The sequence below is a fragment of the Podarcis liolepis genome (assembly GCF_965112155.1).
Source record: "Podarcis liolepis genome assembly, chromosome: 12".
Taxonomy (NCBI): Eukaryota; Metazoa; Chordata; class Lepidosauria; order Squamata; family Lacertidae; genus Podarcis; species Podarcis liolepis.
Window position 1 is genome coordinate 47,670,334 of NC_139563.1, and position 15,408 is coordinate 47,685,741.

The 15,408-nt window shown below is 45.5% G+C and overlaps 2 protein-coding genes across 7 annotated transcripts in view; one reads left to right on the top strand and one right to left on the bottom strand.

The window, feature by feature from the left end:
• ACAD11 (acyl-CoA dehydrogenase family member 11) overlaps positions 1–15,408 on the bottom strand; it is a gene marked incomplete at its 5' end in the record, with an annotated part of 38,658 nt that overhangs the window by 8,373 nt on the left and 14,877 nt on the right. The window contains 7 exons of the mRNA XM_083468132.1: positions 7,261–7,359; positions 9,194–9,301; positions 9,857–9,995; positions 10,820–10,897; positions 12,883–13,009; positions 13,187–13,293; positions 14,066–14,187. Coding sequence (XP_083324258.1) covers positions 7,261–7,359; positions 9,194–9,301; positions 9,857–9,995; positions 10,820–10,897; positions 12,883–13,009; positions 13,187–13,293; positions 14,066–14,187 — 780 coding nt within the window. The remainder of the gene's footprint in view (positions 1–7,260; positions 7,360–9,193; positions 9,302–9,856; positions 9,996–10,819; positions 10,898–12,882; positions 13,010–13,186; positions 13,294–14,065; positions 14,188–15,408) is intronic.
• On the top strand, positions 3–6,575 carry ACKR4 (atypical chemokine receptor 4). Of its 6 annotated transcripts, none has more exons than XM_083468492.1 (3): positions 3–1,153; positions 2,186–2,503; positions 4,011–6,575. In XM_083468492.1, exon 3 carries the CDS (start codon positions 4,019–4,021, stop codon positions 5,072–5,074), a length of 1,056 nt encoding a protein of 351 aa, XP_083324618.1. In that variant the 5' UTR covers positions 3–1,153; positions 2,186–2,503; positions 4,011–4,018; the 3' UTR covers positions 5,075–6,575. The 6 variants fall into 6 exon arrangements, with proteins under 6 accessions (XP_083324618.1, XP_083324622.1, XP_083324620.1 ...); XM_083468496.1 differs by having other exon boundaries at positions 2,186–2,436; XM_083468494.1 differs by having other exon boundaries at positions 2,327–2,503.

A 15,408-nucleotide genomic window follows, 5' to 3' on the forward strand; every position in this document is an offset into this window, starting at 1 on the left:
AAAATGGACAAGTTCCCAGCGAACAGTTTTAGGGTTGGGCTAAAAGGCTGTGATACTAATCCCATCTCATTTAGCAAGAAACAACATTCCTAGGTACACATTTACTTGAAAGCAAATTCTGTCCCCAGTTAAAAAGAGCAGCTGATGGGAAAAGAAAACCTGGAGACCCAACCGCCAGTCAAAGCAGACAGTACAGTGGTACCTTGGAAGTTGAACGGAATCAGTTCCAGAAGTCCGTTCGACTTCCAAAATCTTCGAAAACTGAAGCGCGGCTTCTGATTGGCTGCAGGAAGCTGCTGCAGCCAATCAGAAGCTGCAGAAGCCCTGTTGGATGTTCGGCTTCCAAAAGAACGCTCACTTCCAGGTTTTGATCGTTTCGGAGTCAAGGCGTTTGAGAACTAGGCTGTTCAAAAACCAAGTTATGACTGTACTGGACTTTATAGACCAACAGTCAGATTCGGGAAAGGGCAGCTTAAGGTGGAAATCCCACACATTCAGCTGCCTGAAATGATCCACAAACCAGCCAGATTTAAACTGGCTTAACTGACTTGTTGGTCTGGTTGTTAGGATGCATGAAATGTATATTTTTGAAATACCAGTTTGAGGCATGCAAACAATTTTTAGCAGACTGTGTTATGACAGTTGTGCTGCAGCAGGGGAATGGGGCACCCTCCATTTAAAGCCAGATACCTGCCCTATAGGCCATACTGCCACTTGTCAGCCCTGCAACAGCAAACTTCAGTGCCCAGGATTCTTAGGGGAGCTGGGCGGGAGAGAGATGTGCTTTAAAGGCATGGTACATACACAGCCCTTATCTGAGCTAAAATACGCTTAGCAACCCTGACCAAACTTCTACCTCAATCCTATTCCCATTGTCGAAACTCCACACCAATAACTGGGTTTTCAACAAAGTTTTTTTCTGTCTTTCAGGTTAAAAGGCAACGCTGAGCCAGCAAACGGAGCTGCCCTTTGGCTCAACTGAAACAGATGTTTTCCAGGAAAGCACAAGTGTTGCTGGCAAATGAGGGTGGGCGGAGGAAAGAGAATGGAAATGAAAGGCGGGGTAGTTCTGGAGAATAATTGTGAGTCAGAAACCAAAACAGCATTGCACAGGAGGAGTTCAATGAAGCAGCTCCTGAAAAGAGGAAAACAGGTCAGCAATTTCATTTTATCATTTTTATAAACGATTAGAAAACAGTCTGCAGTGACCTTTTGCTGTGTGTGTGTGTGTGTGTGTGTGTGTGTGTGTGTGTGTGTGTGTTCCCTCAAGTGGCTTCCCGGATACTGCAGTTTGCGAAGGGTGCCAAGAGTTGTTGGGAGAACTCTCGCGGAGCTACCGTTCCCAGCACCCTTAACGAACTACCCTTAACGAACTACAACTCCCAGGATTCTTTGGGGGGGGGAGTAATGACTGCTAAGGTGGCATCAGAGTGCTCTAGATGTGCAGGACAGATGTGATCTAGCCGCGGCTCTCTGGCGTTTACAAGAGAGAGACGCTGGGAATTAAAGCTGGGACCAAAACATGTGCTCTGCTGCTACTACTAGGCTCACGGCCCTTTTTCCTTGCGGGATCCCAGAGGCGTAGCGTGGAGGGGCTGGGAGGGGGGCTGTTGCCCCAGGTGCAGTTTTGGGAGGGGGCACAGGGTGCCATGTGCTGCTGCATCCTTCCCAGCTGAAGGGTGCCCAAAAAGGACGCAAGACTACTGTACTGATTGTTAAATTTGTGCCCATTGCTCTGCCTGCAACTGGAAGGGTGCAGCCCTCCTGGTGCTCTAACCTCTTATTTGTACAGATAAAATCCTGCTCTCAAACATCCCATGGCACTAGTGCCGCCCAAAGACAGAAGCCAAGGGGGATAAAACGCACACAGATAAAAGGATGGGGTTACTAGGGGACAGGCAGATGATCATAGAATTGTAGAGTTGGAAGGGAAAAGGGTTGTCTAGTCCAACTCCCTGCAATGCAGGAATCCAAATTTAAAGCAGCCAGGGGGAAAATAACAAAGCCCACCACTGTTAAAAGTATTATAGTGTCTTGGAAACCAGCCATTCCAACCAGCCACAGCAGTCACCTAGCTGTTTATGGAGGAAAGTGGGAGGCTGGAATATCCCCAGGCACACATGGTAGGTCAAGAGAAAACTTTTCGACTTCAAAAAAATATATACTTGGGATCTTTGTCGATCAGCGAAAGAAATCCCACCGGCTACAATTAGTTAGATGTTGGAAGATTTCACTCGGGCGCACGAAGGAACAATTTGAGACTCTCAGGAATCTAGCCGCCGACATCTAAGAAAAGAACTTCCTGTATCCATTTGCTCATTTGCAGCTTCAGGAAAACAAAAAGGACAGCCCAGGAGTGGGTCCTCCGCCAACTCAGCTGAAATTAATTACTTGGATCAAGAACTTCAAGGGGAAACCGTTGAAAGAAAGCCGCAGGTTTGGCATTCCTGCCTTATCTTAATTTTGAAAGCTGCAGGGCTTCACTGCCTGGACTAGTCTCGCTGTAAGTTTATATTATTATACTGCAATCATTTTTTATATAGCTCACTGTTTATTTTGCATCATTGTTCATAAATGCATCGTTTACATTGCCTTCATCGTACATATTTGCAATTTTTACCATTTACTTTTAATAAGTTTTCTGATGTATTTTCTTTTGGCGTGAGTCTGGGTCTTTGCTCACTGGAACAAATTAATATCATCTAAACTGAGAGTCTGTTTTTCTGATGACATGGTCCCACTTCACATCGTTGGCTCCCAGGGGTGCCAACTTGAATAAAATATGGGGGGGAGGGCAAATAAACCCCTACCCTGCATAAACGATCACATGCTGCAGTGCACAGTTGCATGGAATGGCAATGCCCACTAACTTTGGAGGGGTCCGGCCCCCTCAAATATTTTACGGGGGGGGGGGAGAGACTACTCGGCCCTAGGAGTTGGCTGCTAATGGTTGGAGGCTGTTGTAATAGTAAGGAAGGAATGGGAGAGAAGAGGTGCTATGTTTAGCAACACCCATGTCTTTATTCATTGTAATGCTTAGTTTAGCCCTGCATGCAGGTAAGAGCCATTGAAGATTATAGCGTTTGTCTGGAGTCTTTGATTCAAGTATTTAAAATCTATTTCCAAATGCCACCAATGCTGTGGAACAAAATCCCCTCCCCACATTGTTCATTCATAACAATGAATGGATGCCAGCTGCAAAAATATAATGTTACGCAAGCGTGTCAGTTTCAAATGCTTTAGTTTTCTTTATGAAATAAAAGTAAAATAAACATGTAAAATTAGATCACTCTCTAGGATCTCAGTACATTTTCTGATGTAACAAAAGGTATTTATCTCCCTTTACTAAACAAAAGTGAAACGAACACACTTCCTTCTGCAACTAATCCAGAATGCGGCAGCTAGACTGGTGACTGGGAGTGGCCGCCAAGACCATGTCCTGAAAGACCTACATTGGCTCCCAGTATGTTTCCGAACACAATTCAAAGTGTTGGTGCTGACCTTTGAAGCCTTAATGGCCTCAGCCAGGTATACCTGAAGGAGCGTCTCTACCCCCATCGCTCAGCCTCCAAGGGCCTTCTGGCTGTTCCCTCCCTGCGAGAAGTGAGGTTACAGGGAACCAGGCAGAGGGCCTTCTCAGTGGTGGTGCCAGCCCTGTAGAACACCCTTCCATCAGAGGTCAAGGAAATAAACAACTATCTGACTTTTAGAAGACATCTGGAGGCAGCCCTGTTTAGGGAAGTTCTTAATGTTTGATTTTATTCTGTTTTTAATGTTCTGTTGAAAGCCGCCCAGAGTGGCTGGGGAAACCCAGCCAGATGGGCGGGGTAGAAATAATATATCATCATCATCATCATCCTTGAATCACATCATAAGGCATCAAGAAATCTTCTGAGGCAAGATGGAAATCATCCTAATTTGTACAGGAAATTCCCCCAATCCAAAATTTCCTGGAAAACTAACATCCACTGGGTGCAATTAACTTCCCTCCACCCCACCCTGTCTTTCAGATTCTTCCATGGAGCTCTCAACAGAAGGATACCACTACAATGATTATGAACTGAACACTACTTTCGACTACGCTTCCTTCGAAACGCTTTGCTACAAAGGTGAGGTCAGAGCATTTATCACCTCGTTCCTACCGGCATTCTACTCTGTCGTTTTCTTCGTTGGGCTCGCTGGGAATTCCCTAGTGGTGGCATTCTTCGCCTACATCAGAAAACTAAAGACCAGGGTGGATGTATACATCATGAACTTGGCGATCGCCGATTTGTTACTGCTCTGCACTCTTCCCTTTTGGGCTGCGAGTGCCGCCCACGGATGGGTCCTAGGTATCCCTTTGTGCAAGATCACGTCCGCTATCTACACAATGACCTTTAGTGCTAGCATGCAATTTCTGGCCTGCATCAGCGTCGATAGATACAAAGCCATTGTCAAATCCCAAGCTAAACCAGGGGCCATCAAGCAATGCGTCAAAACGTCTTTCCTTGTCTGGGCAGCCGCCATGTTCCTTTGCATTCCTGAACTCGTCTTTAACACAGTCGTGGAGTTCAACAACAGGCTTACATGTTTTCCCGCATTTCCTCAAAGCACGGGGAACGTAATTAACGTAACCATCGAAATAGCAGAAATGTTGCTGAGTTTTGTGCTGCCTTTCCTCATCATGCTGGTTTGCTACTCGGCTGTGGCCAGAACTCTCATTTCGAGCCCCAGTGATAAAAAATGCCGGCCTCTGAAAGTTCTTGTTGCAGCGGTGTCGGTCTTTATCGTCACGCAACTGCCTTATAACATCGTCAAGCTTTGGAAAGCCATTGACATTATCTACCCGCTTATTACAGACTGCAGCACAAGCAAAACCATTGATATCGTATTCCAGGTGACTAACAGCATTGCTTTGTTCCACTGCTGCCTGAACCCCATCCTTTATTTTTTTATGGGAGCCTCTTTCAGAATGCACATGGTCAAAATGGCAAAGCGTTGCGGCTACTGGAGAAGGCAGCAGAGCACAGCAAATGAAGAAATTCCTGTGGACTATGAAGATTCTGGGCAAGAGACCAGTAGCTTCACTATTTAGAAAATGGGGAGAAGGAAAGCAATCCATATTCGCTTAAGCTTTTATCCTTGATAAAAGAACTGAATATTGATTGTGATTGCTTCACGTGGTAGGATGAAGCTGTTCCAATTGAGCAGATAGCTGGACCTAGCATACCTGCTCTCTGCTAACCTAGTTTAAATGGGCTGATCTATGCATACAGGAAATGCTGCACATTATTTCTAGCATCAAATAATACAAACTAATGAAATGTTCAAGTGGAAATAAGCCTGCATAGTAGCAAGGAGATAGAGGGAGTAGAATCACTCAACAGCTATTTTCCTAAAGGCTGTTTTTTTCCTTGAGAAGCATGGCTCAGGAAAGATAGTGGCAAGCCTGTTCTTATTATATAAAATAAAATCATCCTATAAGAAGAGGTGGGGAAGCACTGGACTCCACCCCCATCAGTATGGCTAGTGGTCAGGGATAATGAAAGCTGTTGTTGGGCTTCAGCTTGCATTATCCCTGACCACTGACCAGGCCCATCTTACCCATCGAGGCTAGTGGCGCAGGATGCCAGAGCACTAGGTTCTGGAGGGTGCCAGATGAGAGTCCAGGGAAGACCGAACGAGCGCGCTGAGTGAGCAAGGGTGCGTGCACTGCTCCTGCTGAGCATCGGCTCGGTTTTTTCCCTTTTAGCCTGCAGGCTCAAAATTCTGTGGGGCGCCAGAAGGCTAAAAGGGGAAAAACCGAGCTGACACTTGGCGGGAGCGGCGCACGTGCCCTCGCTCGCTCGGTGTGCTGCCTGCCATGCCCACCGTGGCACGAAGCGGCTAGCTGAGCCAGGAGGTGTCGCGTCCAGCCTCTGCCTCTTCCTCACCGGAGAAGCCGCCCTCCAGCTGCTGCCTGCCTCCTCCAGCCCTAAATAAAAGGTCAACTCTGGGAAAGGGGAGGGAGTCAGCGGGATCTTTGCACCACAGCGCCGGATATGCTTAAGACGGCCCTGCCACTGATCATACTGATGGGGGTTGATGGGAGCCAGAGTCCAACAACCCCAATGGATCAATGCTTCCCCCCCCCCCAAGCCCTGCTATAAATCCTGGTGCCGTTGTGCTATGTTTTCTCCACCCAGATAATTTACATGGAACAGGAATCCAGAAAACGCATAGGCTAATGGCATCAGTACATGGGGTACATGTTGCCTTGTGTACTAGACATGGGGATGCCATGTTCAGTTGCTGCTCAAGAATGCATCTGGATACTTATATGGACAAGAATACACCTAAACACTTATTTACACAAATAGTAATTTTTCGGTGGCAGGGGGAACCTTATTCCTTCACCTAATGGAATTTGAAGTGCAGGACTTAATGGGTAGAATTTCCTAATACGATTAGAACTGTCACGTAACGACACCTACAGCATTTCCATTAAGTCACCCACAACACAATCTTATGTTTTGTTATTCCTATTGTATTTTATTAATATATATTATGCTTCATTTTTATATACAATAAAAGAGCTTCAACGGAAGAGAAAGGAACCATGTGTATAAAACAATCCCTGAACTACTATGGGGTTTTTTTTATAGGGGAATCTTTCAAACTCAAAATTCAGGAGGGTCCCTTATTGCCTTGCAGAAGTTTTGGGATATCAGCTAATTAGCATCCCATACTATTCTGATTCAAAAGATGGATACGTCTGTAGCTTCACACATTGTTAAACAACTTGTGTGTAAAACATATTCCAAAGGAGTCACTGGTTTACATCAGGGGTTCCCAAACTTCAGCTGTTCTTGGACTACAACTCCCATCATCCCTAGTTAGCAGGACGAGTGATCAGGGATGATGGGAATTGTAGTCCAAAACCAGTTTGAGGCCCAAGTTTGGGAAACACTGGTTTACATGTACGCAGCACAGCGTTGAGACTCACCACGATTAATGTGTATTCTCCACTATTTATAGAACACTCAGTTTGAGAAGGCCCTTAGGTAACTTCAGTTCACCTAAGTTCAGGAGCAAACCTTAATGCTGGAGTCCCATGTGACTTAATCCATAGATAAAATATCTAGCATGCAAATGCGAAAGCCTGTTCAAGCATGACGCTAGGAAAAAAACAAAAGTCATCTTTCTTAGTCCTCATGCATTCAATATGGAAACATGGGAGGGAGGACAGAATTCTGAGATGGAATTGACCTCATCATTCCAGGAAAACTTTGTTTTACTCACCGCTGCTCCACCACTTTTGGCCGTTGATCACATAGCTGTCTCCATCTCTCTCGAGGCTGCATTCCATATTGGTGGCATCACTCGAAGCGACGCCAGGTTCTGTTCAAACAAAATACCAATCATGGCTTACTGAAGCTGGAGTAATTGAAAACAGAATTTAACTTAGCCCATTTTATCACCAAGCAGAGGTGATAGAAGCAGCATCAGTGGTCTGCAAGGAGAAAAGGCAGTCCGTCTGCCCCCACCACCCTCAGCAGATGATGTGTCTATTTATGTGGTTTCATTATGTTGCTCCGGCAGGAAGGTAAACGGTGTTTCCGTGCGCTGCTCTGGTTCTGCCAAAAGCAGCTTAATCATGCTGGCCACATGACCCGGAAAAAAACTGTCTGCAGAAGCGGATGAATGCCGGCTCCCTTGGCCTGTAAAGCGAGATGAGCACCGCAACCCCAGAGTCATTCGCGACTGTGCTTAATTGTCAGGGGTCCCTTTACCTTTTTATTATGTTGCTTAATGTTCCCCTATGGGACATGGGTGGCGCTGTGGGTTAAACCACAGAGCCTAGGACTTGCTGATCAGAAGGTTGGCGGTTCGAATCCCCTTAACGGGGTGAGCTCCTGTTGTTCAATCCCTGCTCCTGCCAATCTAGCAGTTTGAAAGCACATCAAAGTACAAGTAGATAACTAGGTACCACTCCAGCGGGAAGGTAAATGGCGTTTCCATGCGCTGCTCTGGTTCGCCAGAAGCGGCTTAATCATGCTGGCCACATGACCTGAAAGCTGTATGCCAGCTCCCTCGGCCAATAAAGCGAGATGAGCACCGCAACCCCAGAGTCTGTCACGACTGGACCTAATGGTCAGGGGTCCCTTTACCTTTAATGTTCCCCTAGTTGTTTTAACGCACTTCTGGGGACCACACAGACTGGTTGGCATTTTTCCTGGTCCTTCTTGATTGGTTTGGGAAGTGGCCTTACTATTTATTTTGCTGAAGATAGATTAGCAGTGGCGAACCTTTTAAAGACCGAGTGTCCAAACTGCAACCCAAAACCCACTTATTTCTCGCAAAGTGCCAACACAAAGTCCCCTGAGTTGTTGAACTTCTTTGCGGGGGGGTTGCACACTGTTGTTGAGCTTTCATTGGGGGGAATGTCTAGGTTTGCTGAGCTTTTTGGGGGGAGGCAGCCGCCAAACTAATACAGAGGAAGCCAATCGACAACAAGCAATAATCTCCTGCCCAATCGCCGCAGACAATCTCCGGCTCGCACAAGCAAAAAATAACCCGTTTCTGGCTCACAGCGGCATGGGGGGGCCAAGGAACTCTAGTGAGAGTTTCCTGCCCACTTGGCCAACCCCCAGCAACAGAGCAGATGGACTGATGGCGCGTGTGCCCACAGAGAGGGCTCCAAGTGCCCACTCTGGCACACATGCCATAGGTTTGCACCACTGTCTCAGATTGTTTCTAAGTTAATCTAAGGAGAATGTCAAAGAGCTCAAATATATATGTAGACGTATATTTATTAGTTGAGAATTCTTATCAATATGCAATTCTATGTGATGTAGAAAGATGAACGGTGATGAGAAGGACAGGGAATATTTTAAACCTGGTTCAAGCTCTATTTGTTTTATTATTGCAATGTTTCTTACAGGTTATTGAATTTCACACTTATATAACAAAACATATATACATCTCAAATTATTTAAAAACAGTATAAAAATAAGACAAACGTACAAAAAATAATAATTGGAGCAGATGTAAATTATAAAGAAAAGATATTCCTGGCAAAATACTACAGAGGAACTGTTGTGGACTATCAATACTAAAACCATTATATTTCTCTGTATGTAATACAAATGTCAGAAGTGCAGTCCCTATTGGAGGATTTTTGTAGCACCGTATCACAATCCTTAGTTTTAGGAGGAGAAGAAGAAACTATTACCTGTCATGCAGAAGCAAGAACTTATTTTCCCTTCTAGGAGAGGCTCCAGCCATTGTTTCTTTTGTTCTTGGGTCCCATACATGTGCAGGACCTCCATGTTTCCTGTGTCTGGGCGGGAGACAAACAGAAAAGACGCTGTTGCAGTTCCCGCTCCATCAGACACACAGTGATCACTGCATAGAGGCAAGGATGGGAAACCTCAGGCCCGGGAGCCAGATGCAACACCTCAGGACTCATTATCCAGCCCTCAGGACAACTCCCAAGGTCACGTCTGTCACCAGCCCTGCTTTGCACCCTCCTTGAGTGTTTTTGCCTGGCTGGAATGTGCCCTTCAACTCTGAAAATGCTTCTACCTTCCTAGATGTAGGATGAGGGGTGTGCAAATGGTGTCTGTAGGAACCAGTCAAAGGTCTAATGCACATCTGTCTCTGGCATGCGGTCCCTCAGGAGAAAGCGTGGCACTTGAGCTGAGAAAGGTTCCCTGTCAGGTACTAGATTAGCCCAGTTGGTTAGAGCATGAGACTCTTAATCTCAGGGTAATGGGTTCGATTCCCACGTTTGGCATTGCAGCGGGCTGGACTAGATAACCCTTGAGGTCCCTTCCAACTCTACAGCTCTGTGATTCCACGATCCCTGGTATGAGTGTCATAACAATTCACTGACCTGGGGCGTGGCAGTTGAACACGTTGGGCGCGAAGAAGCACTTCCCGGTCTCTTCTGCGATTAAGGCATAGTCCAGCTGGCCAAGACCACTAACCCCTGGCAGGAAAAGGTTCCAGAGACCCTCTGCCTTGGCCCTTTCCTGATGAGAGAAGTAAGAGGGATCAGCCAAGTCATGGTGGCACTGAACGACCATTCTAATATTTTAGCTAGAAGTGGGATATATAATACTTAAATATAATAAAATAAATAATTTAAGAGCTGGGATGCTTACAGCATTTGGGGAAATATATGTATTTTAATATAATCCCAATAAAATCAATGCCAATCTGATTGACAGCACTCAGAAAACACCAAGCCAAATTATTGGTTCTGGCATTGCCATATACAGCTTCACTTATTTTCTCTCTCTCTCTTTTTCTTTCTCCTTCCTTCCTTCCTTCCTCTCTCTCTCTCTCATATATATACACACCAGTTTTTAAACTCTGGTTCCAACCAACCTAATTCCATTAAGGAAGTCCAAATGAGTCAGAGCATCTAACTCGTGACTAGGTGTCTTAGTGTGAAATTATTGTTTTTTCCTTCTTGGTTATAGAAACAGAAGACTAAGAATTACACATTGCAGAGATTTCTGTCTTTCCACAGTGTTATTCAGCAAAAACATCTATGATTAACGGCCCAGAGTGTAAGCCTGTGAAACTGCAGAAGAAATTTGGCCTAGGCTTGCCTGCAGTTGAAATCAATTGACCTAAAGTGCTTTAAAGCAAAAGTGTTGCCGTTTTATCAGGCCTGTGGATCAGGGTGATAAACTACGCTTTCTCTTCAAAACTTTACCTGCCATTTTAATTGGAATAAGATCCCCAAGCATCAGATAAGCTATTCTTCAAGTGACATTTGCACAGCTACAGGACTGTATCAGGTAATTCCTTCCATTATTAACACCACAAAGTGAAAAAATACAAGCACCTTCAGTCTCTCAATCACGGCAGGCTTTTTCCATACGTCTGGCGAATTTTTATTTCTGGCGTAATACTCCACCATTTCCTAGGAAAATAAAATACATCAACAGAGAACACACAATAGCCAATAAAGCCACATCAGTGCATTTTCCCCCCTCAGTACATTTCACTAGATTGCTACTTACTCTGCTTTTCATATGGTTTGTGAGTAATTGGAGGGAAGAGTCATAAAGACACAGAATTGTGAACGTGAGCACCTGAAGTCCAATAGACTGGATGAATAGCGAAGCAATATTCCCCTCACACATCTGCGGTAAATGACTTTATGACTTTCAGAAAACATCCCAGTACAACAGGGAATTTTTAAATGTTTGACGTTTTATTCTGCTTTTAATATTTTGCTGGGAGCCACCCAGAGTGGCTGGAACAGCCCAGTCAGATGGGCATCATATAAATAATAAAATAATACAGTGGTACCTCGGGTTACGAACTAAATTCATGCCGGAGGTCCGTTCTTAACCTGAAACTGTTCTTAACCTGAGGCGCGCTTTCGCTAATGGGGCCTCTCACTGCTGCTGCGGCGCACAATTTCCGTTCTCATCCTGGGGCAAAGTTCTCAACCTGAGGTACTACTTCTGGGTTAGCGGAGTTTGTAACCCAAAGTGTTTGTAACCCGAAGCGTTTGTAACCCGAGGTACCACTGTAAAATAAAAGGACTCCTGTAAAGCCATTACAGTGGTACCTCAGGTTATATACGCTTCAGGTTACATACACTTTAGGTTACAGAGTCCGCTAACCCAGAAATATTGCTTCAGGTTAAGAACTTTGCTTCAGGATGAGAACAGAAATTGTGCTCCGGAGGTGCGGCAGCAGCAGGAGGCCCCATTAGCTAAAGTGGTGCTTCAGGTTAAGAACAGTTTCAGGTTAAGTACGGACCTCCGGAACGAATTAAGTACTTAACCCGAGGTACCACTGTACTGTTGAATCATATACAGTGGTACCTCGCAAGACGAATGCCTCGCAAGACGGAAAACCCGCAAGACGAAAGGGTTTTCTGTTTTGGAGGTGCTTCGCAAGACGAATTTCCCTATGGGCTTGCTTCGCAAGAAGAAAGCCCATAGGGAAAACTCCGGGGACCTCTTTTAAATGCTGGTGGTGGGGAGCAAAGCCTTTCCCCCCCTCCGGCCTTCAGAAGAGGTCCAGGAAGGCCGGCGGGGGCCGAAAGGCTTTGCTCCCCACCGTCAGCATTTTAAAAGCAGTCCGGGATAGCAGGGAAGCGCTTCCCGCTATCGCGGACGGCTTTTGAAGGCAGGCGGGGGGGAGCAAAGACTTTCGCCCCCCGTCCGCCTTCAGAAGAGGTCCTGGACCTCTTCTGAAGGCGGACGGGGGGCGAAAGTCTTTGCTCCCCCCTGCCTGCCTTCCCGGGAGAGCGGAGAAAGGCAGCACGTTTCTCCGCTGTCCCGGACGGCTTTGGAAGGCAGGCGGTGGGGAGCAAAGACTTTCTCCCCCCGCCTGCCTTCAGAAGAGGTCCAGGACCTCTTCTGAAGGCGGGCGGGGGGCAAAAGTCTTTGTCCCCCCTGCCTGCCTTCCCAGGGGCTTTTACATCGCCCCGGACAGCGGAGAAGTCCTCCGCTGTCCCGGGCGATTTTAAAATGCCGCCCGCCAGCATTTTAAGATCGCCCCGGACAGCGGAGAAGTCCTCCGCTGTCCCGGGGTTTTTTAAAATGCTGGGGGTGGGAAGAAAAGCCCTTGTCCCCCCCCCCAGCCTTCAGAAGAGGTCGGGGGACAGACTGTCCCCGGACCTGGTCTGAAGGCGGTTTCCATAGGAACGCATTAATTGATTTTCAATGCATTCCTATGGGAAACCGTGCATCGCAAGACGAAAAACTCGCAAGAAGAAAAAACTTGCGGAACGAATTAATTTCGTCTTGCGAGGCACCACTGTACTAGAGAAATCTTAATAAACCAGGGCAAAATCCAGCCACATTTCTGTTCCTAATCAATGATTAGGCTCTCAATCTGTGCCTGATTAGTACCAGTGTTCTGAATATGCTACATCATATGTCTCACCATTTCAGCTGGAAAAACATATTTCTTCATGAAATCCTTCACCCTTTCAAGCACTTCTTTGCCCTCTTTAGACTGGTGGAATAATTCTCCTGTGCTACAGGGCTGACTCTCAGTGGCAAAAGATGTTCTAGAAGAAAAACCCAGATGGGACAGTAATGGCATTTTTCTTCAGCTACATAGCCTTAAAGCAGAAACAAATTCATCTCCCCGACTCCTCATGCAATACCCCACACTACGACCTCAACTGCTTTGGAGTGAACTCGTTGCCATTTTTAAAAAAATATTCTGAATAAACCATTCTTACTTTTTTGATACCAGTAATCCAGTTTCTGCCAAAGGTTTCACCATACTGCCAAACTTGTGGCTGTTTTCCGCAACGGAATTTCCCTGAAGGTATCTGGCGTAGATGCCCTAAGGAACATATAAACAAAAGTATATGTGATTTGGCTTTTTATTTCATTCAAGAACCCACTTGCTAAAACAATATGTCATGTAGAAATTGTGAAATGGCACAACACTTACTACTGAACAGCCAAACAATTCTGCCTCTGAAACAACTGATAAAATATAAAATTTGGAGAGCTGTTGTTTGTTACTAGCTAAAGTAATATATAATGACCTTTGTTATTTTATTTTGAAATACTTTTTATTAAAGGTTTTCTTGAATTACAAAAGAACTGCAATGTCTCTCTCTCTCTCTCGTTACGTTCAGTATAGGACAATGTTGTTGATGTCCCAGAGCTGTTTATTTTTTTAAAATGTTGGGGTGTTGAGGACACTGACACAAACCCACTGCAGGGTGGCTAAAATCCAACTCCTGTAGGCTGTGGAAAACTAAATATGAAGTATGGTAGTAGTAATAATCTCAACTAGCCCCGCAAAATCTCACAGCTGGATCTGCCAGTGTTTAAGGTGAACCAAAAACAAGACTGGTTCCCCGCTGCCACCCAGTTATTAAATTTTGTGTTCATGTGAATGTTAAGGGGCATTTGAATTGTGTGATTGACACATGCCTGAGACATATCTGATCACATTCTAGGAAATATGCATATCAAAGTAACGCTCAATTTCTTGTTGAACTCCAAAAAACTTCACTAACATTATGTAGGAGTATGGTTTGCAGTATTTCTCCCTGAAACTTAAAATATGTTTAAAATGGGCAGGTTATAGCCACAACTATTACCTGCATTATTGAAGCCACTTTAAAATACGAGAGAGCAAGGAAGAAATTCAGGTTGGGCACGGCAGTGCTGATACCTCTGCAGCGACAGTACGTCGCGATCACTTCTTCAGCTGAAGGAATTCCTAGGAAATTGATACGGAATAATGTGAAAATTTGGCTTTGGTGTGCCGGTTACACAGGGTTGTTGTTGTCTTAATTGTATGCAACAGGGGTGTAAATAGATATACAGTCATACCTTGGGTTACAGACGCTTCGGGTTGCGCAATTTCGGGTTGTGCACCGTGCCGAACCCAGAAGTACCAGAACGGGTTACTTCCAGGTTTTGGCGGATGCGCAGAAGTGCTGAATCGCAACTCGCGCATGCACAGATGCGGCGCTGCTGGCTGCAAATGCTGCGGGTTGCAAAAGTGCTTCCCGCATGGATCACGTTCGCAACCTGAGCGTCCACTGTACTAGTACTGCATCTATTTTCTCATGCAGCAATATAGCTATCAGATCATAGAATCATAGAGAGATAGAGCTGGAAGGAACGACAAGGGTCATCTATACCAAGCCCCTGCAAAACAAGAATCTTCTGCCTAATATGGGGCTCAAACACACAACCCTGAGATTAAGAGTCTCAGGCTGTACCAACTGAGATAACTAACAGGTTGTATCCCGTGCAGTGCTTATGTGAGAATGCTCCCACATCTCATACGCATACACTGAGCTGTTGTTGCCTACCAGTCACATGGAGCTGGCAGTTGGTAATTCCTTTACCCCATACATAAACCTTTTAAAAAAAAACTTTGGTGGGGGTGGTGGGTGGGAAAAAGAGAGAGGAGCAATGGAGATAATCCCACTTGCTCAGGCCGTGTGTTGTTGCCTGCCAGTCACGTGGAGCTGGCAGCAGGAACTTCCTTTACCCTATTGAGTTTCTAATACAAAAAAAGTCTGGTTGTGCAAAGGTGTGTGTGTCCATATGAACTTATTCTGTGGATTATTACTACATCGTAGCACATGCAAGGTAAGTGGTATAACCTAATATGACAAGAGGTACCCCATCATGAATTTTTGTGCCCCTGGTACCAGTCTGATCCCAGCCTCGGCTCCTGAAAGGCATCCAGGCATACCTTGAGTTCCTTGCATAAAAATCAGCACATGCAAAATTAGTTGCCAAGTACAATCTATGCCACCTCTTGAATGGAGACCATCAAGATAATGTTAGGAGATAATTTGAAGGCAGGGAGCAGACAAAATACAACTAGCTCAGTTCCTCTTCACTAGGATGGTAGTCTTTCAAACCCTTAATTTGCAAGGTGGAAATGGGCAGGAACCCCGGTGGAAAGACAGTATCTACTATA